Source organism: Drosophila bipectinata, chromosome 3L, assembly GCF_030179905.1.
Source record: "Drosophila bipectinata strain 14024-0381.07 chromosome 3L, DbipHiC1v2, whole genome shotgun sequence".
Lineage (NCBI taxonomy): Eukaryota > Metazoa > Arthropoda > Insecta > Diptera > Drosophilidae > Drosophila > Drosophila bipectinata.
In genome coordinates, this window is record NC_091738.1 from 23,418,685 (window position 1) to 23,446,457 (window position 27,773).

General features: G+C 35.6%; 1 protein-coding gene across 1 annotated transcript; it reads right to left on the reverse strand.

Annotated features, from left to right (window-relative positions):
* Positions 1–170: 170 nt before the first annotated feature.
* l(3)80Fj (lethal (3) 80Fj) lies at positions 171–26,085 on the reverse strand. The gene is made up of 4 exons (XM_017253765.3): positions 25,937–26,085; positions 25,778–25,880; positions 8,514–9,478; positions 171–7,081 (listed from the first exon to the last, which is right to left on the reverse strand). The coding sequence occupies exons 1-4, from the start codon at positions 25,949–25,951 to the stop codon at positions 260–262; spliced, it is 7,905 nt and encodes a 2,634-aa protein (XP_017109254.2). The 5' UTR covers positions 25,952–26,085; the 3' UTR covers positions 171–259.
* Positions 26,086–27,773: the final 1,688 nt, after the last annotated feature.

Below are 27,773 nucleotides of genomic sequence, written 5' to 3' on the forward strand. Positions count from 1 at the left end.
GGAACTGGGAAAATTGTCGGTACCGAAAACGCTCGGTAAATCAACAATACATTACATATTTTAACGTCAGGTCATACTTACATGAGAGATTGGTATTTGCACCCCTTTGCACGACTTCTACTTCACTTCGCCCCTACAAATTGTCCCTTAAAAATAGTAAAATGTCATAGTTCAATAATTAAAATTATTTTATTTACAAGACATATAAACGAGATGTTTATTTCTTACAGAATTCAACCACAATAGTTTAAAACCGAGCTTATGTTTGTAACGTATCATCGAGTTCTTCGTCCTTTACCACCGATTGTGTAGTTGCTCGTTTTGATACTTTTGTCACGACATCGTTTAATGATTCCCTAGCTCCAGACTCCAAAATTTCAGAAACTTTCAATAAAGTTATGTTGTCGGTTCTTAATCTTAAAATGGAAATAAGTGCCAATTCTGAGTTCGATTTTACATATCCATTTTTCTCTTTAGTTCCATTGACTAACATAGGAACCAAATATTTCAAAACATCAAGATTAATTTGATCTGCAGTCAAATTTTTCGAAAGATAAATACAGCTTTTTGCTACTAATTGCTTCACATCATTACTATTGTGATTCATTGCTCTAGCTAGCGCAACTATAATATTACATGGATTTTCAGAATTAGCTTTGAGACTGTACTCTAATAAATAAGCGGCTGCTCTAATAGCATTACAAGCAATTGGCACTTTTTCTGATCCAATATTTCCCAAAATATTTGCAGTAATTTTTGGATAAAGCGATGAAGTTAGTACTTGGTTAGGGCATTCTTTAAGGGCTACAAACAAAACAACCGTATGGCCATGTTTAACTTGCAAATCATTTACGTCATTTACTGCCAAAATTGAATTATTCAGAAAATCTTCTATTTGCAAATTTGGTAAATATTTCAACATAGCTCCCAAGCAGCCTCCGACTGCATTGCGAGTGACATCCTCGGGATGCCCAATCATACTTAATAAAGTAGAAAAAATTTGTTTTTTTATTGGTTCGGACATTTTATCTCCGGAAGGGCTCACTATACTTCGAAGGGCATGCAACATTGTTTCCCTAACTGAAGAGTCATCTGAATTTTTAATTCCGTTGTGAATTTCATTAAATAACGGATCAGCTCTGGCGTGTATTGCTACTAATTCAGAAAGAGCTTTTCCAGCTTTCATTCGTACATTCCGATTTTGGTCATTCAAAGCTTTAAGAAAAGTGGTCTGAAGTTGAGGTAAAAACTGTTTTAAAATAACGCCAACTTTATGGAGCAAAATAGCCAATGTTTCCAATACAGCGGCTTTAACTGCTGCGTTAAAGCGATCTCCTAATATTCGAATCAGTGGACCAGTGATATGTACAACAGAAGGCTGTAGAGATTGGGAATTTGTTAAAAAAATAACTTCGCCAAGGCCTTGAGCTGCATTTTCTTTTTCTTCTGGAAGCCCATTTAATATAGCTTCTCTAAAAATTGGTAACAAAGGCGTTATTCCCTTTGGCAAACAAAAACCTGGAAGCTCTGTTTCTTTTAATTCGCTAGCTGCAAATCTTACTGCTTGTCTAACATCAGAGACATGAGCAATTTGTTGAGTCGTACTGAGACCTTTAACTACAGCATTAAGTCCTTCCCACGACTTCTGCAAAATATCTCTATCTTTCTCAACCATTAATTTAAGTAAGCATCTAAAAAGTTGAGGAATATACTGTGAATAATCTCCTGGTGAATGTATGCAAAAAGCGGATAGCAAACTTGCTGTAGACTTTCGAGTACATAGATCGGATGAGTTTGAGGATATTAACAAGGTATCCATTATTGTACGAATTCCTGTTTCGTCTGTTACTGATAATATGACAGTTTGACAATAATCAATTTCTTGCTGCTCATGAGGAGTTCCGTAAGATTCCGATAAAGCTTCTAATAATGCAGATAAAATTTTGGGCAAAAACTTTGTTAATGCATCTCCAGCAACGGATACCAGAATAGATAAAGCTTTTGTATTAACGGGGGGACAGGTTAACTGGGGTACAAGATACGGCAAAACTACCCTTGATTTTATTGACATTACTTGTCTTAGGCCATCTAAAGTATTTTCTGCAACCAAAGGGTCTGGATCCGAAAGACCTTCTAGCATATAAGGCAAAATGTCATCTAATGCTCTGGATCCTACCGTGGTGTGTAAAGATTCAAATGTTTTTGCAGCTGCTTCTCTCACTTCAGGTAAGGGGTCTTGCAAAGCTTTTCGAACAGTAGGCACTAAACTATGAACAAATGTAAGGACCATTTCTTTAGATGTAGACGCCATTATTTCGGATAAGCCAATACAGACTCCTTGGCGTTGGTCAGGGTGATCTGAGTTTAATCCATTTTCAAGAATAGGAATGATTTCTGGTAGAACTCGCTCTCCGAGTTTTCTTACTAAATCGCCTAATGTTCGAGCTGCTACTTGTCTTTTGTCATAACTTGTACTTGCTAAACACCCTAAAAGTAAGCCAAATAGGGTTGGAAGGATTTCACGCAGGGTTCTGGGAGTATTTGTTACCACTACTTTCCATACATGTAAAGCAGCTTGACGAACCATTAACGAAACATCACTTCGTCCCATGTAAAGCCCAGATAATACTCTGTTTCTGCGCTCATCTCCCAAAAAACGAATAATAGCTGCATGAGAGTGTTCGGTCCCGAAATTATCGTCTTCACTAGCGGTTTCGGTTGTCATTTTTCCAGAAACTCCGGATATTCGATATAATAAATCGCCTAACAGCTGAACTGAACTATATCGTATTCGCCAATTATCATCAAACAATCCTTTTTCAAGCTCAGGAAGAAGAAGTGCCACAGCAGTTTCTGCATATAAATGAACAATTCTTTGACCTGCTTTTAGTGCAGTATCACGTACATATTCGCTTTCATCTGCCAACGCTTTTAAAATTGGATTAATTATTTGTCCGATATATGGTGTAAATTCATCTGGAAAAGCCCCTGGCATATATATAAACATCATTATGTATCCATCCTTTACATGCGGAGCAATGTCTACTCTTTCAGCTGTCGAAATAATTTCCGGCATAAGTTTATGCATTTTTTCTACGCCAAGGCCACCGACCACTTCAGAAAGACCTTGTGCTGCTCCACTACGGTCCACACTACTTGATTCGGACGTCAAAGTTTCCATTAACCATGGCAATAAATTTTCAAATGAGCTTTCCCCCATACCTTTAACCATTGCACCAAGGGCACGAGCAGATACAGCCCTTACTTCAGGAACGGGATCTAATAAAGATGCTTTAAGGCCCGGGATTATGCTTGGTAAATATGGTGATAAGTCTTTCGGATCCGTAAGCGAATACATATTTCCTATTATCTGAGCGGCCATTTTTCTTGTTTCTGTCGACCGATCCATAAAAGCTCTTTGAACCACTGGCATAATAAGCGCCAGTGAGGCTGCATCAATAAAGTGAACAAATTTAGTTTTTAATAGGCTTTGTAAACAATGAGATGTATTATTTGACGGGTCTTCAAGTGCGTCCAATAAAATAGGAACAATTTCTTGAATTTCAGGATTTTTTATGACAGAACCTATAACTTTCAGAGCTTCTGCGCCAGATTCTTGTACCTTTGTGTGAGAGTCGCCAAGAACTTCTATGAGCTTTGGAACGATACTTGGTAAACAGGACGAAAGTTGTTTTGGTGCACAAAACGCCATTGCTCCTAATAACTCAACTGAAGCTGTTTTTGTTCTCCATGAATCTTCATCAAGAGCTTCTAAAAGTGACGGAAGTACAAGCTTAACACCGTGTGCCGATAGCTTTCCCATAACTACTTTAGCAGTGTCATCAGCTGCTTGTCTTACATATTGGGAGGAATCTCCGAAGCATTGTAACAAATGTGGCAACACGTGAACTATATACGGTTCAAATAATCGACCAAGTGTATTACATAATACTTCAAATGCAAACAATGCTCCTTCTCGTGATCTGTAATTTTTTTTTTCCTGAATATAAGTAGTTAATTTGGACATTATATCTAATTGTTTTAAGGATAATATGCCTAATCCTTTGACGATTCCAGCTATGCCATAAGCAGCTCCACGTCGCTCACCATATTTTTCGGACTTTGCCAATGAATGCAAAAGTTTCTTAATCATAGCAGGAGCTTCATCTTTTACAGAAGGCATAAGATGTGGTAAACAGTTCGATACAGCTTCTTGAACTTGTTGGGAAGGAGTAGATAGCGCTGTCAATAATCTTTTAACAATGGGTTCAATTCTCTTATCATCCTTTTGCAAATGTCGTGCTAAAGAACCCATAAGAATAACAACTGCTTGACGAATGTTGTCAAAACTCTGAGACTTTGGAGCTTTGTCAAGAAAATCTTCGAAAACAGGTAACAGGTTTACTATGGTCTTACTACCGTGTATATCTACTATTTTCAATGCAGCTGCTAACATTTCTTTGTGGACAACATCCTCACGATCGCCAAGTCCCTGTGACACCATAAAATTCATTATAACATTAATGTCCTCAATAGATAAAATAGGTGCCATTTGGGAAAAAGTTATTGCGACACCTCTTCGTGGTTTCCATTGATCTTTAGCTGGTTCAGTTTCACGATCGAATTGATCTAATACCGGTGGTATAAGTGCCAATTTGTCATTGTAAATTTTAAATAATTTCGTTATTACGCTTTTAATTAAAATTTCATCTTTAACTATTAGTGGCATTAATGATTCTGCAGCAGATTTCTGAATACATAGTTCTGAGTGCGTAATATCACTGATAATATCATCAACTGTTGGAAGAGGTAAGTTTGAACTATCCCATATGAAGGTGGCAAGATTCCGGTTAGTTTCAGATATATCAAATTTCGCAATCCAAAACCTTTTTATTACATGATTTTGAATGTCTCTATGCAATTTCACAAAATCAAATATTGATTTTTCCATTATTTTTAATGCTTTTAGGGCAATATTTCTTACAGAGTCCTTAGAAAATTGTAAAGCTTCTAAAAATACATTAATTATTTCACAATCCGCGTTTGTCCAGGAATCTGAGTTTTCTAAAGATTTGGCAACTGCTAAAATGGCAGAAGCCGATGGAATCTCTAATCTACTATTTTTTTTGAAAAGATATAATAAAATTTCAAACATACCCAATCTTGGTAAAAATTTTGGAGCACAAATGCTTATATGTTCAACTTGAGTGTGAGTATCTATTATTTGTATTCCTTTCAAAATAAGCTCACTATATAAGTCACTATTTAAAAATGATAACGCCCTTCGAAGAAACTCAAACGCATACGAAAATGAGGGTGAATCCAAAATATTACATTTAATTTGGTTTTCAAGATCACATAATAGGGCTTCAATTGATTTCTGAATATTTAAATTAGTTGTTTCATCCTTTGTTACGAATTTTAGGTTTTGCAGTTCAATAGTGCTTAGCGCAATTGCTTGACCAAGTTCGGTATTAAATTGAAAACACAAAGTATGAAAGAATACGTAAAGATCTGTAAGAGCTTCGTGGCTTAGTGGACTAATGCTTGCTTCCAAAATATCATTTAATAAAGTGTGTAAGTGAATGGAAATATGTTTTCCATTTTCAGTACATGCAGCTTTTAGCAGGCTTATTATTGCAATTAAATTTTCATGCATTTGCTGAACCCGATTTTTTATTCGTAGTTCTTTCTCTGTTTGGTTTCTTATTTGTTCCTCTTGCTTTTGGGTAAGCTTAACTGTTTTAGTTTTTCCTTCCTTTTCCCTTTTTTCGTCAATTTCTCGACGAAGCGCTATCTCTTCTAATTGTTCTTTGTAGCTGTAAACTTTATTTTCTCTTTTCACTCGAACCGTTTCATATTGTGAGTCTATATGAGGTATTACACTTTTGTCATATAATTCACCAGATGGTGTCATAAAAGTAAAGTATTCTTCTTTCGAAATAAGATAATTTTCAGAACGGCATAAATATCTCTTAATATGCATTATAATTAGTGGAACTATACAATTAGGACTTATACGCACCAATGTTGATATGACATTTTCATAGGCAGCACATGCTTGAAACTTATTTATGTATTCTTTAACAATGTAATCTTTTTGGCCCAATATGAAATTCTCCGGAATTAGCTCAAAATTACGTTGGATGGTTTTTTCCCAAAAATATGGATCGTATGATAATATTGCTGGATGGTGAGACACAAGCAACAACTCAATTGCTACCTCAACAGATTCTTCATGTGATATATTTTCTACATTGGATAAAACTTTTAAAGCATCAACATACGCTTCTAATGGAGTTCCAAATTGATCCGTGTAAAGGTCGCCTTCATTTTGAATGTTGCATAAATTGATCCGTTTTTGAAATTCACATAATGCCAAACTTTGAAATTGTGTTCCTTTAGATTTTCTCATGATTTCTTTGACATCTGCAACCGTAGAACTTCGAACTTTTGATGAATTACTGCACAAATTATTAACTAAGGTTCGTGCTAAGGGTTCTAAACTTCCTTTTAATTTGTCTGGGTAAAATCTAATCAACAGTTTTGCCATTAATGATAAATTACATAATGTCTCAGCAGGAGCCATGGTAGAAAACTTTTCATTAAAGAAAATTTGTTTGTTTAAATCAAATACTGTTCCCCAAAAGCAGCTGTAGTTTTCCGACGGTTTTTCTAATATAAGAATAATACATGCGATACAAATTACTTCGGAGAACTGACTTAATTGCAAGGAATTCTGCATTGCTTTACTGTATAGTGAAATAAGATCTGATACAATGGTGTAATTATTGGTTATTGTGGCATTTTTGATTGATATTAAAAACCATTCAATATAGCTTTGCTTAACTATTTGAGTAATGTTTTTCTGTTGTATTCCAGATTTAAAAATATTTAAAATAACACTTGGTAACTCGTTCCTGAAGTTTTGAGTCCATAAACCAAACATTTCTAGTATGCAGCATAGTACTTTTTCTTGAGTCTCATTTTCAAGGGCTTTCCAAAAAAAGTTTACGGCTTCATTTAACATTTCAGGCCAGTGTCCTTGATCTATTTTGTTAAAACTTAAACAGCCTGCTCCCTAAAAGAAAAGTATACATAACATTATTATATTTTTAGGTTTATGGTATTATACAAAAAGATTCAAAAAGAAATGAATTGCTAAACTTTAAACGATAGCTTCAAAACTTAGAGACTAGTTTGGGTAGAAACAGACAAACGGACATGCTTATATCAACTCAGGGCTAATCCTGATCAAGAATACATCTATATATTTAACAGCTAAAGATATATTTTACATCTTTACAGCGTCGAAGATGTCTCCTTCACTGCGTTGCCCACTTTTGACCAAAATTATAATACCTTCTGCAAGGTTATCAAAATGAGATTTAAAACTACAATTTAATTGACGAAAATATTATTTAACTAACTATAATAAATTCAATAAAATTATTGCGTGCTTTTTCATAAATTTTAAAAATCGAACGATCAACTGATTTAAAAGAGAAAAAAAGTTCTTCCATAAGAAAATCTTTGGTTAAAAATCATAAATCAGAAAATTATCATTATTCTCTGAGTGAAAAATAAAAATCATAAATAATCATTATTTCTAATTTTTATTTTTTCGCTCAAAAATATCACTTTGATCATTATTTCGCGCTATGTGATAGATTTTTTTGAGATTTGACTGCATATCTTTTTAGACAACATATACAGGTACTATTTAGTACCGTAACCATTTTTCGATCATCGAATAATAATTATTTTCTGATCGATTATTTTTTTCGATCATAAAATAATGATTATTTCTGATATTTATTTTTTCGCTCAGAGAATAATCATTATTCTGTGATTTTTATACCCTTTCAGAGAGTATTATAATTTTGGTCAAAAGTGTGCAACGAGGTGAAGGAGACATCTCCGACCCTATGAAGGAGAGACGCAAACAAGTCTCTCTCTCGCTATCGACTTGAAACTTTGCACCCACCCTTCTTTCCTTTGCATGCAGTATATAAGTCATAACGGCCGAAATCGGACGACTATATCCTATAGCTGCCATATAACTGAACGATCGGAAATGGTATTTGGTAAAAATACCAAGTTTGGTATTTTTGATGATTGAAGCTTGGGACTTTGTTATAGCTTTATTTTAATAAATTGGTTATATTATGATATTCTCATGAGAATCGACCAACCATATCCGTTGTTTCCGGTTTTAACTGCAAGGGTACATACATCAACTTCGGCTCCGACCGAAGTTAACTTTCATTTCTTTTTAAAATAAAAATCATAACAATAATCATTATTTACGGTCCGTGAAAAAAATTCAAAATTGTCGTACTGTGATATTTATCGAATTGAATTATAGAATTTTTAAAATTAAAAAAAATTTTTTTTTTTTTTTTTTGATAATTTCAATTGTTTAACCTCTACCTTAGTAAAATAGCTGATCAATAAATTTTACACATTGCAACGAGTATTAAAATATAGTTTATATTTGTTTGTAAGTTTACCTGTAGAATGTTCAGCCTATACTCAACCACATTTATTTTTCCATCAGATCCATTTAAAACTGAAAAAATATTTTCCAATAATCCTTTTATTATAAGCCAATCTGAACACTTTAATGAAATAAGTTTTAACGACTCCAATGCCTCGCGACGTGCAACATCGCTGATACTATACAAATTTTTTATAAGGACATTTCCCATTTTCTCAGCATAACGACTACAATCAAAATTAACCATGTCAAAAATTAATCCAATACTTTCAAGTACATTTTCTGGGCTTCGTAAAACGGATCTTTGCAATGGAGGTAGTATAATGGTATCAAAATCAGTTTGAGTGAATGATTCCACAAATGGGCGGCATGCTTTTATAAAGCATTTATCCGGTTTATTTTTGCTTGAAATCATGCTCTTCACAAAATATTCCGAAATCTTTGTATTATGGGATTTGAGCATTGGTTGCTTATTGCGCTTAGAATCAAATTCAACCATAAGTATTAAAATGAGAGTGGTGTTAGGTGTAGCTTCCATTTCAAATATTGTGTGCAAGGTTTCTTCGAATATTGTTTTATTTTCCCATATTTCAAATAATATTTTTGCTGCAGCATCTGTCATTCTTTGGTAAGATGATAATAACGTTATCTGATAAAATAACGACTGATATTCTATTATTCTCTTTTTTTCAGTTTTATAGATGTTAGAATTGTTATTCGCTTCCTTTTGTAATAAAGAAATCCATCCCAATGCAATAACGGATGATTTACAAGATCTTTGTGGGGAGACAGATGCAAACTCTTTAAACAAAAGAGCTTTGAACACATTTAACATATGTTCTATTGTTAAGTCGTGATGATTTCTAGCCAGTTCAACAATTAGTTCGCGAACAGTTCGTTGGGATGAAACATCCTTGTACTTTGTTAAAGTTGTTGCAATTACTTTACATATTCCTTTTATTATTGTCGAATTGATTCCTAAATGTAAATTATTAAATTATTAGTTAGGCGATGGGGAAGAATACTCGAGTATTTCTTAGCCTTAGTATAAATGAAATGTTAAATAAATTATACAAGTATATATTAATAGTGAGGTTTGCACAGAACGCGCAAATATAATACTTTTAAAGTAGAAAGCGTTGGGAACGAACGCAGGGTTGGATGCGCATCCGACCCCTCTAAACCATAAATTTGTTCCAATACCATAAATACTTTTTACAAAAATAGCTACACTTTTAATCGCATTAATTTGTGTTAAGAGGAGTAAAGAAAACGTTAAAGGAACTTCTAATAACGTTGAAACCAAATGCAAAATATTTACTTGTCCTAGTCCCAGCGTCTTTACAAAATAATGGTGGTTTTCCTTTTTTAAGTACTTAGTTAGAGGAAACAAAGTTGATACAATATAGTAGGCGGCCCAACGACTCACAGTTATCAAGGGTTGTCTCGCAACAGAGGCGAGCCAAAACTTAATTGATTGTCGCCAAACTAAAATATATGCAAACACAAAATCACACGCTAATAAGGGAGAATTCTTAATAAGTTACTGTCCCAATGGGGAAAATAATTTAACGGCGGGAAAACTAGCCAACTTCCTCCCCTTTTAGTTAATTTTGTAAAACGTTAATGACATTTGCAATGCCTTTGTGTCTAGCGCTATGTCGCCGCTTATCCCAAGTAAATTGGTGCAACCGATACAACCGATTGTTGAATCTGCCCTCAAAATAAAACAAAGTACAATCTCCCCAAACCTGTAAAAAGGATAGATGGGAGAGAAATTAATACAAAACAAAAAGGCGCTAGAGACAAGTTAACTCCAGATACTTTTTACTTCAGACTCACTCTTAATCCTATTTAAAATGCTGATATAATACAGTAACCTTGTACTCTAGTAGTAGGGTACAATATAAAAAAATAAGGGTAAGGATATAAAGGAATATATGACATATATATATATGTGTAGGGATATAATAAAAAAATTTTTTAATTTAAAAAATAATTTTTATTATTTATTTATTTATTAATTAATTAATTAATTAATTTATTTATTTATCTATTTATTTATTTCGCCAACGGAAAAAATCCTTACATGGCTACAACATAACAACCTACAAACTAATTAATAATAGTACAATACTAATACAAACTTGAAAGGTGCCTGATTAACAAGCATTTGAAGACAACCCTTTTGGTGCAGAAGGCGCAAAGAGTTAAATAAGAAAGAGTTAAAATAAGAAAAAACCCGCTCAATCGGCTCGTTTAAAAGATAATTTGCCCTTGACACTTGATCCGAAAGGGGGCAAACGTACGAAGATCCCTTTGAGGAACATTAAAATTAATGAGTCCCAATAAAAAAGGACAATCAATGTTATCAGCGACTACATTGTTTAAGGTAAAGCTGCCAGTTTACGCCGATCCTCCAACGTGAAAACATTGAGAAGAAGGCAGCGGCTCTGGTATGAAGGTAGAGGATCCTGAAACCTTAGAGGCAGAAGAGCAAATTTAAAAAAAATTTTCTGGAGTCGCTCAATTCGGTTGAAACGAACAATCCGGATTCCAAATGATTGAGGCATATTCCAGCCCCGACCGAACAAATGCAGCGTAGACGCTGAAGCTTGAGTATGGACTTTTGAATTGGTTCACGTTCCTCTTAACAAAGCCCAGCATAGCATACGCTTTAGGCAGAATATAGTCTAAGTGACCAGAAAATATAAACTTGCTGTCGAATAAGACACCAAGGTCTAACACCTCCTCTTTAGCTGCCAAATTATAATTACTGATGGAAAAAACCGTACAGATTTGAAGAGACCGCCTACTGTAACGGGTAAACATACACTTAGATAAGTTTAATGGAAGAAGATTACGGGAGCACCATGAGTAAACTCTGGATATATCCTCCTGTAACAAGTAACTGCCACTAATACAGCTAATCGCTTTATAGATTTTAAGGTCATCCGCATACATCAAGAAGTAGGAATGACGAAAGCATGACGAGATGTCGTTAATGAAAATAATAAATAGAAGAGGTCCAAGAGAGCTTTTAAGCTTTTAAAGAGACGCAGTAGGAATTGTTTATTAGGTCGAATATAATATGGTATTATGTTCGGTTATAATATGGTATTATGTTCGGACTACATATGTCGAACTACAATGGCTAAGAAGTAGTTTCTAGTCCTTCTACTAGAAACGTACATTTTTAAGCGTTTTAGTTGAAAATTAGCATCCCAATTTAATCCTGGGGTAATTAAATTCTTTAAACCATCCTTTAATAAAACCAAGCACGCCCTTTGCTTTATTAACCATGATAAAATATGGTCGGAACATTTAAGTTTCAAATCGTATAGGACACCCAGGTCTTTAGCCTGCTTTACTTTTTCTAAGACGCACCCAAAGAGAAAGTACATAGCCTTTTGAGGACTAGATTGATAAGAAGACATAAGTTTGCATTATGATCCATTTAGTTATTTGACTAAATTCATTTTCGAATTAGTGAATTTTCAAATTTATATTGAAAGCAAATGACTTAAGAAGGGACATCTGAGTAGAGTTTCGAAAAAAATCGAATATTTTTTTATTTGCTTAAAAAAATCTTTAAAGTGTTAAAAATAACATATCAAAGGAAAGAGTCCGACAAAAGTGTCTATGTGTCGAAATGTTCCATTCTGCGGCGATGCCTCACAGGTATATCCCACAGTACTTAAAACTCTAAACGCGTTTTTCTCGAAACCGTTTTCCCCTTTTTTTTTGAGACGGCAGGAAACATAACTCGAACAACTCCTAACCTATCGATCTGAGATTTTGATAGTATATTAAAAATACCTTTGTCTATCGACACACGTAGGATTTTTATATTTTTTACGTTTTTTTATTTTTTTTTTTTTTTTTTTTGTAAATTAAGTTACGTCCCAGCTCAGTAGAGGGGATTACGTTTTTTTATACAGGGTGACAATAAATAACCCGGACAAACTTTGAAGCAATCTATTATAAATGTGTTATGATGCAGCCCTTAAATAAATGCATTTATCGATAGCTTGTACTTTTCTGAAACAAATATATTTACATCTTTGTGATTCCCATCAATTTGATATTTCACTCGGAGTCTCGGCCAGAAAAATAGCCCGTGAAATCGGAGTGAATCGAGAAAGTGTTCGGTTGATTGCAAAAAATCAACTTAATCTCAAGCCCTACAAGCTCCAAAAAATGCATCTTCTTACGGATGAGAATAAGCGCGTAAGACTCCAAAGATGCCGTCAGCTAAAGCGTCGGGCCGCAGGTCAAAAATGGGAGCGTATTCTTTTCACGGGCGAGAAGATATTCACCATCCAACAGGCGCACAATCACCAAAATGACAGAAGCTGGTCTGCTAAAGCTCCAGGTACCTCTGCAATAATCGTGCGCCATCAATGTGAGCAGTCTTTAATGGTTTTTATCGATCAAGGGGTCAAAATCAATCAGGAAGTGTACCGCCGGGACATTTTGGAAACTGTTTGGCTTCCTTGGGCCCAGCAGCACTTCGGTGATACGGAGTGGACGTTTCAACAGGATTCAGCGTCACCCCATAGAGCCAAATTGACTCAGGACTGGTGCAAAGCCAATTTTTCGGACTTTATCACATCCAGTGAATGGGCACCTTACTCGCCGGATCTTAATCCGATGAACTACAGTGGGTGGTCTATTTTGGAGTCCAGGGCATGTGCTTAACGCCACATAAGTTTGGAGGCGCTGCACAGTGGTCGATTCGGTCTCGCTAGCGGCATTAAATTAATACCTTCTGAAATATTAGAAATATCTTCAATCGGTTTTTTATTTTCGGTTTGTTACTCAATTTTGCATTATGTGGACAAAAATAAAATTTATAGTGTTTTTTTTTTATTTTTTTTTTTATATTTAAAAAAAGACTTTTATTAAATTTTTTGTATTCTAAAGAAAAAGAGTAAGAAATAGAATTATAACTTATATTATGCAAGAAGTAAATAAGAAACATACATTGTATACAAAAATTTTATATACATCATACACAAAAAAATTAAAATTCTGTGAACAGACGATGGCATGTCAAACCAAGGGTATTTATAAACAAAAATTTTGGCAGTTTCCATAGCGTACGATCCGAATGCATTGGTGTTTAAGTAATGTCCACAGGACACTCTCTCCTGTTACTCTTTTTAGGCGCGCAGCTAAATTTGCAAAAAATCTTCGTGCAGTGTTTCCATTGTTAGTACTTTCAGTACCGGCTAGGGATGTCGGAAATATATCAAAATATCGATATATCGATATATTTTCTCTTAAAAAAATATTATTATCGTGATATTTTTTGGGCAAAAATAGTCGATAATAATATTTTTGAGTTGGTGTTCTCCGATATTTGTTGCGAAAGAAAGGAAATGCAGGTTTACTTGAGTATGCCATTTTGTAGTTGGGAGACAAATCCGTTGGAATTCTGGAACTCACAAATTTCAACGATGCCGATGCTAGCGAAGGTTGCTTTAAGTTTTCTTATCACGCCTGGAAGTTCGGTTCCATCTGAACGGTTGGCTTCTGCCATTAAATGTATTGTCTGTGACTCCCGTAGTCGAATGACAGACCAGCATATAACCGAAAGAGTTTTTTTTTAATCATTGAAGAAAGATTTATTTTGTAATTAAGAGTAATTAAGAGCATTAAATAAGAGAATTAAGTAATTAGAATTATTAAGTACATATTCCATGAATTCCATGAAACTTTTTTTTTTTGTATAAAGTTTTTTTTATAAATAAATTTGAATACAATGTCCTTAATAGTTATTTTTTATTTCAAAGAACTTAAATAAAAGTTGCTTGAGAGTGGGTATAAATATTTGTTGTTTTTTCAATTCACTTTTTAAATAAAAAAATATGTCTTATTTGCAGTTCATGGCGGATAAAAACACATATTAAAGCCTTTTTTTAAATTTAAAAATAACCTTTTTTCAAATTTAGCTGACTATAAAAAATATCGAAAATACTCGATATATCGATTTTTTTGGGTGATATTTCTGAATATTATCGATTGATATTTTTTTCACAGCAAATATCATCAATACGATATTTTTTCAAAAACCAACAACCCTAGTACCGGCCGTACTTCCAGTTCTTATAATATCCCCGGTAAGCTCCTCGTCAGCATTCAGCTTCGACACAATTCTTGATGTATTTCCGTCCTTATATAGGCTGCTACTTGCAGCCAACAACAATACATCCATCGAGACTTTCTCCGAAATGCCTGATAATTTGTTGATTTGAGTTATTCTGCATCACTCTGAAATACTTTTCTCTGAGCGTCCAACATTTCTAAATGATGATCTTTCCATCAACACCTGAGGCGTGACTAGCCATTCTTTATTCCTTTTTTCAAAATCTGCCTTATTTATATCGCATTTCTTCCACTACTGGACAAGCCCACTATTAAAACTACTATTTTTCCCCAGTTTTGCAAAACTCCTTTTCGTTACAATCATATTTGATTGTAACGGCTTCGCCGTGCCATACTAAGAAAAGTGCGCGCTTACACACTGACATTCTTCATAAAAAGTGAAATAACTTGTAGATACGCAGGACTACGCACTTCATTTTTGATATTTCGGACAGATAATAATTCACACTTTAACAAATAATTGCAACCAGAGTGAATGCAGGTGAATTTATTAAGTTCTACTTCACGAAAGACTGGTGTGCGCTCTATTCCGCACATTGTTAATACACTCCAAATCCACTACAATTTATAAGTAACACATATACTGACACGTCACAAGCACAGATTTTCTATGTAGCAAATACATGTAGCAGTTGTTAAAAACCAAACTTGCACTAGAATAGTGCACTTGCTTGAACTATATATAATAGTGAACTTGCTTGTAAATATCAACTGCTGAAACATATGTTGACTTTGACAGTTCACAGCTGATCATTAGCTTATTGATCATGAGCTTATAAAACATCAATTAGCATCTAATCAAGGTGTATATTATCGATAGGTAAACTTAAATTAACGTTTATTTAAACGTTGAAATCATAATTAAATGCCGCTAGCGAGGACAAATCGACCACTGTGCGCTGAAGTAATCATTGCCCCGAGAATGGGATCTATTATCGGAAGAAGACCTGCGGCCCATTGCGCTAAATTTTCAGAAACGTTTAGGGCTCTGCATCGCAGCCCAAGGAAGCCACTTCGAAACCGGCTGAATATAAGTTAACACAAAACCTATTTAATAGTTGTGTATCTGCATTTTCTGTCAAATGTTTGTCCGGGTTATTTATTGTCACCCTGTATTGTTTACTTTTTCACATTTTACTTAGAATTTTGTGACGTTTTTTTTCGTTAAAATGTTAACCTTTTTTTTTTAATCACTCATTATTTTGCAAAAAAAATTAACATATCGCAAAAATCCTACGTGAGTCGATAGCTGTTGATGTATAGAAACTAACCAAACTTAATTTTTTGTTCTAAATAAAAAATTAAAGACGTTAGCTTTCCAGCCATGGACCGACCATTCCACAAAAAAGGACCTACGAATAAAGGATCCAGAGCCGCCATTTTTTTTTCGATTTATTAAAAAAAATTTATTTTGTACTTTAAATATAAAACCTCATTTACAAAGTTTCGATTGGCTTTTTCATTTGACCAAAAAAAATTCCAGAAAATCAGTTTTTTTTCGCCTGTTACTCAGATGTTCCCCTTAACATCATTAGCTTAGATAAGTACCACTGAGTTAGTTAAGGCAAAGATTATAAAGTACATAGATGGGACATCAGGGCCCAAAACGGTTAACTTTTTTCGTCGAGCTTGTTGGTAAGGGGGGAACGCACATGCATACGATTCTATTTTTAGAACTCTTTACATGTATCCGTCAACAAAAATGTGAGCCTTTATATGTATGTGTAACTGCTCGCACGACGGCGTACAAGTGTTTTGGCTTCCAAATTTCAATTTCAATTTCTCGTTTCTTTTTTCGATGCGCCGATGTGGTAGTTGGTAGAACAAATATTATTTTAAATCGCCGCAGATCGAGACTGGATGGTAGCGTAATGCATAGAGTAGTAACTACATGTGTAATTTTTCTGTATTCAAATCCTCGTAAGGACTTTGAACTTTTTCTTTCCGCTCTAAAATTTTTTCATTATTACAGTGGGTTTCACGACGGAAAAAATGAAAACATTTGAGAGCGGGTTCCACGACGCGGCCTGCCAAAATGCCGTAGAACCCGCACTAATAGACATTTTTACAGCGGGTTCCACTACGAACTGAGACAATCTTAAGGTGATTTTACAATTTTGTATTTTTTTTATTGTATTATAAATTTAGGAAAACACATTAAAAGAATAAAAATATAATATAAATACAGTCGAATCCCGATAATTCGTACCCCGCTTAATCGAAAATCGCGATAATTCGTAAAAAATTTTTTTGTAGTTAAAGCACCGTTAGATTTTGCAGACAGCTATGCCGCCTTTATGTCGCTATGCATTATGAATTTTGTGTTTCTCTCAATGTTTTCGTTTAGTTTGCTGATTTTTTTCGGAGAGTAACAACGTTCTGTGAAAATGTCACAAAAACGTACGCATAAGACGTTATCAATCGCGCAAAAACAAAACATTATTCTCGCGATTGATAATGGAACAAAAAAAAATTGATGTGGCAAAACAATTCGATGTCGCTCCATCAACAATAACATCAATTCTCCAGAAAAAAGAGTTTATAATGCAAGCATCATCTAATAGTAAACTGAAACGACAGAAACATGCTGAATATCCGAATGTAGAAAAGTCTCTACTTTTGTGGATTACACAATGCCGTCAAAGTAATGTTCCCATTGGTGGAGAGTTATTGAAAGAAAAAGCGTTGTTTTTTGCCAAAGCTATGAACATAATGGATTTTAAGGCAAGCAGTGGTTGGCTGGATCGTTTTAAACACCGACACAATATCGCATTTAAAAAAATGTGCGGGGAAAGTTCTTCTGTTGATAATGACGTATGTTCTGAATGGAAGGAAAAGTTAAGTGATCTGATAAAAGATTACGAAGATAAGGACATTTTTAATGCAGATGAAACTGGGTTATTCTACAAATGTTTGCCAGATCGAACCTATTGTTTCAAAATTGAAAAATGTCATGGAGGTAAGCACAGTAAAGAAAGAGTGACCCTATTATTTGCAGTTAACATGGATGGCACCGAAGAACTTAAGCCCCTACTAATCGGCAATACAGCAAAACCAAGGTGCTTTAAGAACATTTGCAGCATTCCAGTGCATTATCGATACAACAAGAAGGCTTGGATGACAACAACCATATTTAATGAATGGCTTCAAATATTAAATGACACCATGGCAGCTAACAATCGGATGATATTGTTATTCATAGTACGGCGCATAATGGCTACCCTCATCTAAGCCACATAAAAATTGAATTTTTGCCACCTAACACCACATCCAAGCTGCAACCCCTTGACATGGGTATTATAAAAGATTTTAAATCATTATACCGCAAGGAAATGGTAATTAATCTGGTGAATAGTATTGACGAAAAAACCAAGTTTAATTGCACAATTTTAACGGCTGTACAAATTGCTTATAAAGCTTGGAAAAATATTAGCATAACGTGCATTCAAAATTGCTTTCGTGCTTGTGGTTTCGGTAAAATAAAAAACGATAATTTAATAAAAGACTGTCAAATAAACATTGATTATCTTTGGGCTACTATTTGTGATAGCTCTGAAAAGGCGGGTTCTTTCGAGGATTACATTAATGTTGACAATGACGTTGCTGTATCCGGAATGCTGACAGATGACGACATTTTGGAATAAGTTTTTTCCAACAATTCTGAAAGTGATGAGGATAGTGACGCCGATGGAGAAGAAATTTTAACGAATTTACAAGCCAGAGCATTAATTCCTCAACTTAAAAATTATTTTTCGACCCACGATGTGCCAAATAGTGTCTAGTGACAACCTAATAGAATTAGAAAACGCAATGGAAACAAGAAAGGAAAGCTAACTTCGGGCGGAGCCGAAGTTTATATACCCTTGCAGTTAAAACCGGATATATATCGCAAACATCGGATATAGTTGGCCGATCCTTATGGGAATAGGAATATATAATCCAATTTATTACAATACAAAATCTAAAAAAAGTCCCAAACTTCTATCTTCAAAAATACGAAAGTTGATATTTCTACCAAATACCATTTCCGATCGTTCAGTTATATGGCAGCTATGGGATATAGTCGGCCGATCCTAATGAAATTTGGTAGGTTGGATCAACTGACCAAGAATTAAATCTGTACTAAGTTCCAGCTTTCTATCTTCAAAAACACGTAAGTTGGGTCATTTCCGATCGTTCAGTTATATGGCAGCTATAGGATATAGTCGGCCGATCCTTATGAAATTTGGCATGTCGTATTATTTTGCCAAAAATAGCTCTCATGTCAAATTTGAACTCTCTAACTCTAAAAACACCAAAGTTATACCATTTCCGATCAATCAGTTATATGGCAGCTATAGGATATAGTCGGCCGATCCCGGCCGTTCCGACTTATATACTGCGTGCAAAGGAAAGAAGGGTGTGTGCAAAGTTTCAAGACGATAGCTTTAAAACTGAGAGACTAGTTTGCGTAGAAACAGACAGACGGACAGACAGACAGACGGACAGACGGACAGACGGACAGACGGACAGACGGACATGCTCATATCAACTCAGGAGGTGATCCTGATCAAGAATATATATACTTTATAGGGTCGGAGATGTCTCCTTCACTGCGTTGCACACTTTTGGACAAAATTATAATACCCTCTGCAAGGGTATAAAAATAAAAGAAAAAAACACCAAGCAATCAAAAATTACCAATTATTTTAAACCTTGAATTTTTTTATTTTATAATTTTATGTTTCTGCCGAATTGTTTAATTTTTTGTTATTATAATTTTATGTTATTGTTTAATTTTCCTTTAGTTTAAAAAACGTACAAATGAATGTAAATACTTATAATTTTTGTTTAATTTTAATAAAGTTAAAAACCCCGTTTATTCGACTCTTTCATTTTTTAGCCCCGTTAAATAGAAATCTCGATAAATCGAATTCCCGTCTAATTCGTAAAAAAAAGTGATCCCCTTGCCATTTCGAATTATCGGGAGTCGACTGTATATTTAAAATTTAAAAAAAATGGATGTCCCGAGCCTGGTTTGAACTCGTTTTACTTTGCATACCAGCCAAGCACTCTACCACTCGGCCATTCCTTGACCATTCGTTGTCGCGCGAAAAATTTCTCAAACTTAATTTGTCGCGCAATGGAACCCGCTCGTTCCAGCGGGTTCCACCTCTGGAACCACTGGTGGAACCCGCCATAGAAAATTTTTCTTTGTATGAGATGTCCCATCTATGTACTTTATAATCTTTGGTTAAGGCAAGGGGTAAATCGAGAATGGACAGTGTTAAAAGTAAGGGTCCAAGATGGATTGAGGAAAACATAAGATTGACATTAGATGAAACGCGAACTAGGAGCGAGTAAACCTCTTTAAAAGAGACACGTTGGTTTCTTTCAGTTAAGTAGCTTAAAATCCAATTGACGAGATAAATTGGAAAAAACCAAAGACTGAGCTTAAATAAGGCGGTCATTGCCCTAGACCCATAAAAAAAGACCCATGCTTCTTTCTTCAAAAATACAAAAGTTGGTATTTTCTCCAAATACCATTTCCGATCGTTCAGTTATATGGCAGCTATAGGATATAGTCGGACGATCGTTATGAAATTTGGTAAGTGGAATCCCCAAAAATAGAATCTGTACGAATTTCCAACTTTCTATCTTCAAAAACACGAAAGTTGGGTCATTTCCGATCGTTCAGTTATATGGCAGCTATAGGGTATAGTCGGCCGGTCCTTTTTAATTTGGCAGGTCAATACTATATACTAATAGTATGAATACTATTTTACCTAAAAATAACCAAAGCGGAGAACGGAACTCCCTAAAAAAGTCCAAGGAGTTGCTGAGATGGAGAAGCCCCCCACAGAGGTGCAATATCTGGAGGCGCGACGCGCCGGTGCGGAGGAGGTTGCCAAGGCGTCTTCTTCCAAAATGAGGCTAGCCATGGGACCACCGAACGGCGTGGAGAGGGTCAGGGTCAACCTCTAAACCCACCGGCGGGGCCCCTAAGGCGAACCCTGGTCCGGGAGCGTTTTACTCGACGCAGCGGAAGAGCTCTTATGAAGATAGGAGAAGAGCAGCCTTTATTTTAATGAGGGCGGACCCATCGGCCGAAGCCAACACGGACCAGGCTGAGATCATTAAGTGGGCAAGGGAGATCCTGCCCGACTTTAATCCGGAAAAGGCGGGAGTGAGGCTGGATCCGAATAAACGTACTGGGTGAGACCCTGCCAAGAAGATCGCGCAAAGCGCGAAAAGCCAGAAGTCCACGGAGGGAGAAGCCCCCCAGGCTAAGAAGAGGAAGGCCCAGCCGCAGCCGCCCAACCGCTCGTTCGCCGAAGTGACGAAGGGAAGAACCCTAATTGGAGTCCTGGATAAGGGCTCCAAGGATGGGCTCATCCCCAAGGGCCTTTGGCGACGAGTGTTCAACGAGTTGCACGGACGATTCGTGGAGGAGATGATTCACAGCGGAGGACACCCTCCAGAATGCGAAGACGCAGTATGTGGTATCAGAGCACTATGGGGTTTTTGACCACTTTATGTGGCATTTAATCATTTTTTGAAAGTTCTCTGATTTAAAAAAAATTAATGGGAATGTATTAAGAAAACATCAAACTATTATGCCTCATACTCAAAATATTAATTATTAGCACCATATGCTAGCATAACAGCTGCAAATTCAGCTGTTGCATCCGAAAGCACGTGCGCTCAGTTTGCAATTTTCACATAGTGATATGTGAAAATAGATTATTTGTTTAAAACTCCATTTAAAAAGAAAAGTAGTACTGGACACTAATTTCACAGGTTTGTACTACATGTTAAATGTATTAACTGTTTAAATTGTGCGTGTCTATACTAAAATTTTGTCATTTTATAGATGCACCTTAAGCTGAATTTTGGGAAACAAATTTCAACTTTGGGAAGAGTTTTGAAATAGAAGGAATAAAAAGTTTTCAATGCGTCCAAGTGTATGTTGTAGCGTTGTCAATACTGAGCAAAGGCTGTTAGTCTTATTGTGCACTTTTCTCCACTATTGGTGCAATTTGAATTTTTCTTAGATAACCTCACTTTCTCCAAAAGCCGACTTGGTCGCTGCTTGGAACAGGGAAAGGGGTCGGGCTGAGCATCAAATGGCTGTACAATGTTTTTTTTAACGCCATGCAAATAACAATGTGGATAATGCCGTTTTGAAAAAAAACAAGTTTTTAATGGAAGTAATGAAAAATACGGTGCTTTCAGTCGGCTATTTTGGAAAAGAAGCGTCTGAGTCCTGAAACAAGCTGTATAAATCAGACAGGCGTCACCATTCAAGAAAACACTACCAATTACATTCCATCGCTGATGTGTTCAACAGAGCTATGGATACATCAGATCCAATTATTTCGTCCTTAATTTATCGAGATGCATAAAAAACTAAAGTCTTTTACTACCAATTGAGGTAATTGAGATGCTTTCGTACGAATACGAAAATAATGTTTGTCTCGAAGATGACGAATTCAACGATTCCAGCTTGTTTTTTTAGATAATATTGATATATTATAGAAAATGAAAAAAAAGAATAATAAGATTAATACTACTGTATGAAGGAATTTTTCTTTTCAACTTTTATATGCATTTGTATGGAAGAACACTGAAATCCGGTATTTTAAACTGACAGTTCCCAGGGAAAGCGTTGTCCGATTTGGTTCAAAATTGCTATATCGTATTGGAATAGCAACAAATATCAGCTCCTTAAATTTCATTAATTTATCTTTACTTTTACCAAATCGTTCCTATGGGAGCTATAGGATATAGTTTCCTGATCCGAACGATTTTTATACTATATGTGCCTAGGATCAAATAATAACGATTGGTAAAGTATCATGTCGATATCTCCAAAACTGACCGAGTTATTAATTAATGCCACAAATACAGGTCAAAAACCCCATAGTGCAGAGTAGCGTCAAGGTAATTGCCTGCCATGACGCGCGATCGGTAGAGACCTACAAGCGAATGGTAACACCGCTTGGGGAGATCTACCCCGGGGCAAAGCTGGTGGCGGTTGACTAGGAGGAGATCCCAATTAAGGGGGGACATCTGAGTAGAATTTTGAAAAAATCGAAAATTTTTTTTTTCGCTTAAAAAATTCTTTAGGGTCTTAAAAATGACATATCAAAAGAAAGAGTCCGGCAAAAGTGTCGAAATGTTCCATTCTGCGGCGATGCTTCACAGGTATATCCCACAGTACTTAAAACTTTAAACGCGTTTTTCTCGAAACCACTTTTTTTGGGTTGGCCGAACACCTAACTCGAACAACTCTTAACCTATCGATCTAAAATTTTGACAGTATACTCAGAATACCTATGTCTATCGACACACGTAGGATTTTTTTTATTTTGCTTACTTTTTTTTTATCAACAATTTTGTGACGTTTTTTGTTAGTGAAAATGGAAAATTTTGTTCAATCACTTGCCATTTTGGAAAAAATCAATATATCGAAAAAATCCTACGTGTGTCGATAGCCGTTGAGATAAAGAAACTAACCAAACTTGATTTTTTGTTCTAGATCAAAAATTAAGGACGTTAGGTGTTCGGCCATGGACCCCCTTTAAAAAAATAGGGCCTACGAATAATGGCTGCAGGGCCGCCATTTTGTTTTCGATTTATTAAAAAAAATTTTTTTGTGTAGTTTAAATATAATATAATAAAACCCCATTTACAAATTTTCGATTAGCTGTTTTGATTTGGCCAAAAAAAATTCGAGAAAAACCGCTTTTTTTTGGCCTGTTACTCAGATGTCCCCCCTTAAACCGAGGGCGCGAGTATGGCTCACAGAAAAGCCAGCCGACCCTAAAACCATCCTGACAATGCTTAGGATGTGCGATCCGACCCTTCCCACGGCGGACTGGAGAGTCGCCAAGGTTGAGGAGGCGGTAGGACTGCGGGGCAGGTCATCCTCACACTCAACGAGGAGACCGTGAAAGCTCTGGAAAGGTCGGAGCACCAGTTAAAATTTGGATACGAGCATGTGACGGTCCGCAGATTATTATCTGTGGCACAGCCCGCCGCTGATCGAGAGTTGTAACGAAAGGACGCGTCAAACACCACTTTGAGTTCGAAACACTTTAAAACAAACTAATGGCCCGCTTCAAAGCAATCAAGTAACGAAAACATAAGGACTGGGGATCACGACTCGTGCCTCACAAGGAAAGCAATTGTACAATGCAATTATAAATGTGAGAACTGGAAAACATTTGGCTGTTGAGCGGGTTCAAATTTTTTTCATTAACCCCAAGCCGTTATCAGCTCCCTACCTTATTGATTTTGTGGTGACAAAAACACACCTCGCAATCGCATTTCTATCGGACTTATGTATGTACAGCAGTGGGGGGCAAAACGAACACATGTTTACAATTTGAGTGTTTGCGTAGCAGAGAAAAACAATGAGAGCAGAGAATTCACTAAGCGAAAAAAACGTATTTTTTTATTTCATTTTTCGTTAAAATTGTGTATTTTATTTTAAAAAAAGCTTTGCTAGCAACTTTTCTTAAACAAATGAAAAACTACGATTCCCTATCTATTCCAACTTTTTCCAACCAAACCAAGCGAATTCTGGGACCAAGTTTTGTTCTCAGACGAGCGCAAGTTCAACATTTTTCGTTCCGATGGCCGTGAACATGTGTGGAGAAAGCCAAACACGGCAATGGAAAAAAATTTGACACCAACTGTAAAACACGGCGGCGGAGGAGTCATGGTGTGGGGATGCATGTCATCTGCGGGTGTTGGGGAGCTGGTATTTGTTGAAGGCATAATGGATAAGGTTTATTACCTTAATATATTGAAGGAAAATCTTAAAAAAAAACTGCCTCAAACCTTCAAATGCCAGATTCGTTTACATGATGAACGCCACAGATGAACGTATGTGGCTCACTTATAACACCGAACATGTTCTTCCACATCCCCCACAATCAGCTGATCTTAACCCCATCGAGCACCTATGGGAGGAATTGAGCTAAAAAAAAAAGCTCTTTTTGAAGAATGGGGGAAAATTTCCCAAGAAGTCACCAAAAAACTGGTGCATTCCATGCCAAGACGCCTTGAAGATGTCATTAAACAAAAAGGACTAGCAACCAAATATTAAATGATAAGTTAAATATAAAAATTAATGTAATTTAGTTAAGTGTGTGAAGACTTTTATGTCACTTTTTTTTTGACTTTTGTGAAAAATAAAAAATTAAGTGCCTTTTAAAAAAAATCATTTATTTAACCCAGTATAAAAAAAAAATAATTTAAATGCAGAACAAGCCTAAAAATAGCCATTAAAGTAAAAAATGTCAAGTTTGCCATCACTTTAGTGCGGGACTGTATGTATCTTCAGACCACTCGTCTGTGCTATTAACGCTTCTTAAAACCCGAACACCCCTGCAGGCTGACGTCGAATAAAAAATAAAAAATACACTTCTTTTAATTTGTATTTCCTTGCAGAGATTATTAAAATTTTGGTTCAAATCAAGATATCCCTATAAGTCGGAACGACGATATTCTATAACCTCGTTTTCTTGTTCTTATTGAAATTAGTAGCGCAAATGTTTGTTTTTGTTAATTGCAAGCTTTTAAAGGAATTTCGAAGACAGACACGGCTTGAATCAGCTTTATTTATGTACATACATACATATGTATTGGTAAAGGTGCATATCGTGGAAAAAACATGGTAGCTATTTGTACCTGTAGGTAAAATGACCAAATGAAAATAAGCAGCATAAAAATATAGCACCAAAATTTGAATTAATTAGATATTGATGAGCAAAAAATATTATAGTTTTTCATTGTAATCAGAAAATGTAGATTAAGCAAAAAAATAACCAATTTTCGCGCTGTTAAAATTACAGTTATCTTTTTTCAGTCTCTTTTTTGAGTTTTTAGTTCATAACATTTAATGTTTATATTGAATAAAAGTTTTAAATTTTTTATTGTACAATAAATTTTGTTTTTAGTACAATATTAACATGTAAAACAAGACTGCAGCAAAAGGAAGTGTAGGTAAAATAAAAAAAGGTTAAATTCAATTTTTTAATTGTTATTTTGTTAAATTTTAAGGTTTTAGAATGTGTGTATGTATGTATGTACATATATACGGACATATGAACTTACCCGGATTTTGCAAAACCGCAGACACGTTTTGAAAAAGAATGCTCCGTTCCTCAATAGGAACACTCAATGCCCTGCCAGGTAAATCTCGCAAAGCACTTGATAACTAAAACAAAAACATAAAACTTTATATTTATTATAAATGTTTTTTATATTTTTAACCTGTTCATTCGCCATATTGACTGCAACGTGAAATAATGTCAAAATGCTTCAAGAGGTCATTTGATCGATTGTAACCGATAACAGTAAACAGTAAATATTGAATATTTTCAAACTAAATTAAGTTAAAATGTAAATCGTAAGATTTTGGTGGTACCATATGACATGTATGTAAAAGGTCTACAATAACAAGAATATAAATATAAAAATTTCAAAATTAAAATGTGTAAAGATAGTTGAGAAACTGTGTTAATTATGTGTTTATTGTGTGTTAATTATGTTGTAATAGTTTTTGGGATAGTGCAAAAATTTCAGGAAGAGCAATAATAAAACGTAAAATAGTTTAAAAAAAACTTTGAGAAAAAATTATTCGTTTATAAATTAAATATATAATATATACAAAATATGTGAAAAAAGGATATTTCAATATTCGATTCTGTTCGAAAGTTATAACGAAAGTTATATAGTTCTCAAAATTTTAGGCGCGTTTTTCCCAAAATCACTGTTTTTTCATCTGGCTATCATATCTAAAAAATAAATTGACTGATCGCCTTGAAATTTTTAAGAAATGTTCAGAACATAAGTGGCTAAACGATATTAAAAAGCTGTCGTAGTTTTTTTTATATAAAACTTTTCTATTATAGATTCCTGGAGAAAGTCGCTCAATTTCACGTAATTTAATAAAGTTTGTGCCCATATTCGACCATATCTTCCGAAGCTTTCTGCGGATAGAAATAAGCCTCCTAAGGCCATGAAGGAAAGGCATATTTCTTTCATGGCATTGAAAGAAAAACCTCAACATCTTTAAATTCACGGCCGTCGCTGTGAAAAAAAAAAACAAACACGCTTACGCAACATTTTATGCGGGCCCGCAAACATCGATACCGGTGTCATCGAAAACCTGATGTCATTCCAATCTCTCCTTCGACAGATCACTTGTCACATGCTCCAACAACCGGGGCTTAGCCTTAAAACATCTGACACACCTGTTGATGGCCGTGTTTTCTCCGATTTTCCAATATTGTCTAGGTTCTAAACATAAAATGGTAATTAAACTTAGAGAGACACTTTGACTCCTGGGTAAGATGATTGGGTGCCGACTATTTAAATTCAGCGGCGTGTTTTTGAAACGACCATAGACTAAGAACGACGACAAGGTGGCCAGTGAGCTGGAAGATGCCACGATACCTTTGGATGGCAAAGATAAACCTTCGTTCCATATATTTTCCCGTTTCTCTAACCATAACATTCGGTTCCAAGGCCGATAGTAAGCAAGACGCAATCAAACACTCGCTGCAAAGCCGGAATTTTATTGAAGGCTTTTTATTTTTCAAGGAATGTGGTGACCCTGATCCCACAGTTTGCATTCCGGCAGCTCAGCTGGGATAGTAGGGCCTCGGGATAGTCAAACTGCCGGATAAAAGTAGTGGGAATGTAGCCTCATCCCATGGAGCTAGATAGGCTCTAATTTGTAGACACACGGTTAGCGACAAAGACGTAGAAACTGGAAATCTCATATGGGATCAGAAAAATTTTGACACTATTTTGATCTGTACGGTTAGGTTAGGTTAGGTTGAGGCGACGATGAGGGCCGGTTTCTGACCCCCATCCACTTGAGCCGCTTGGGCTCCTTGTGATACCGCACAGGCAAGGATCCTACAAAAGGACCTCTCCCTTCCCACTACTTATGTGCCCAAGGGTGCTCTATCCTTCTTGAAGCGGCTCGCGGTCCCATCCAGATTTACGGATGAAGGCTACGAGTCTGTGTGGAGCGACCTCCGCGAGGTCTGTAAGGTCTGTAAGTATTGCTGCGCCCAGGAATTTGAGTCGGATGCGCCCC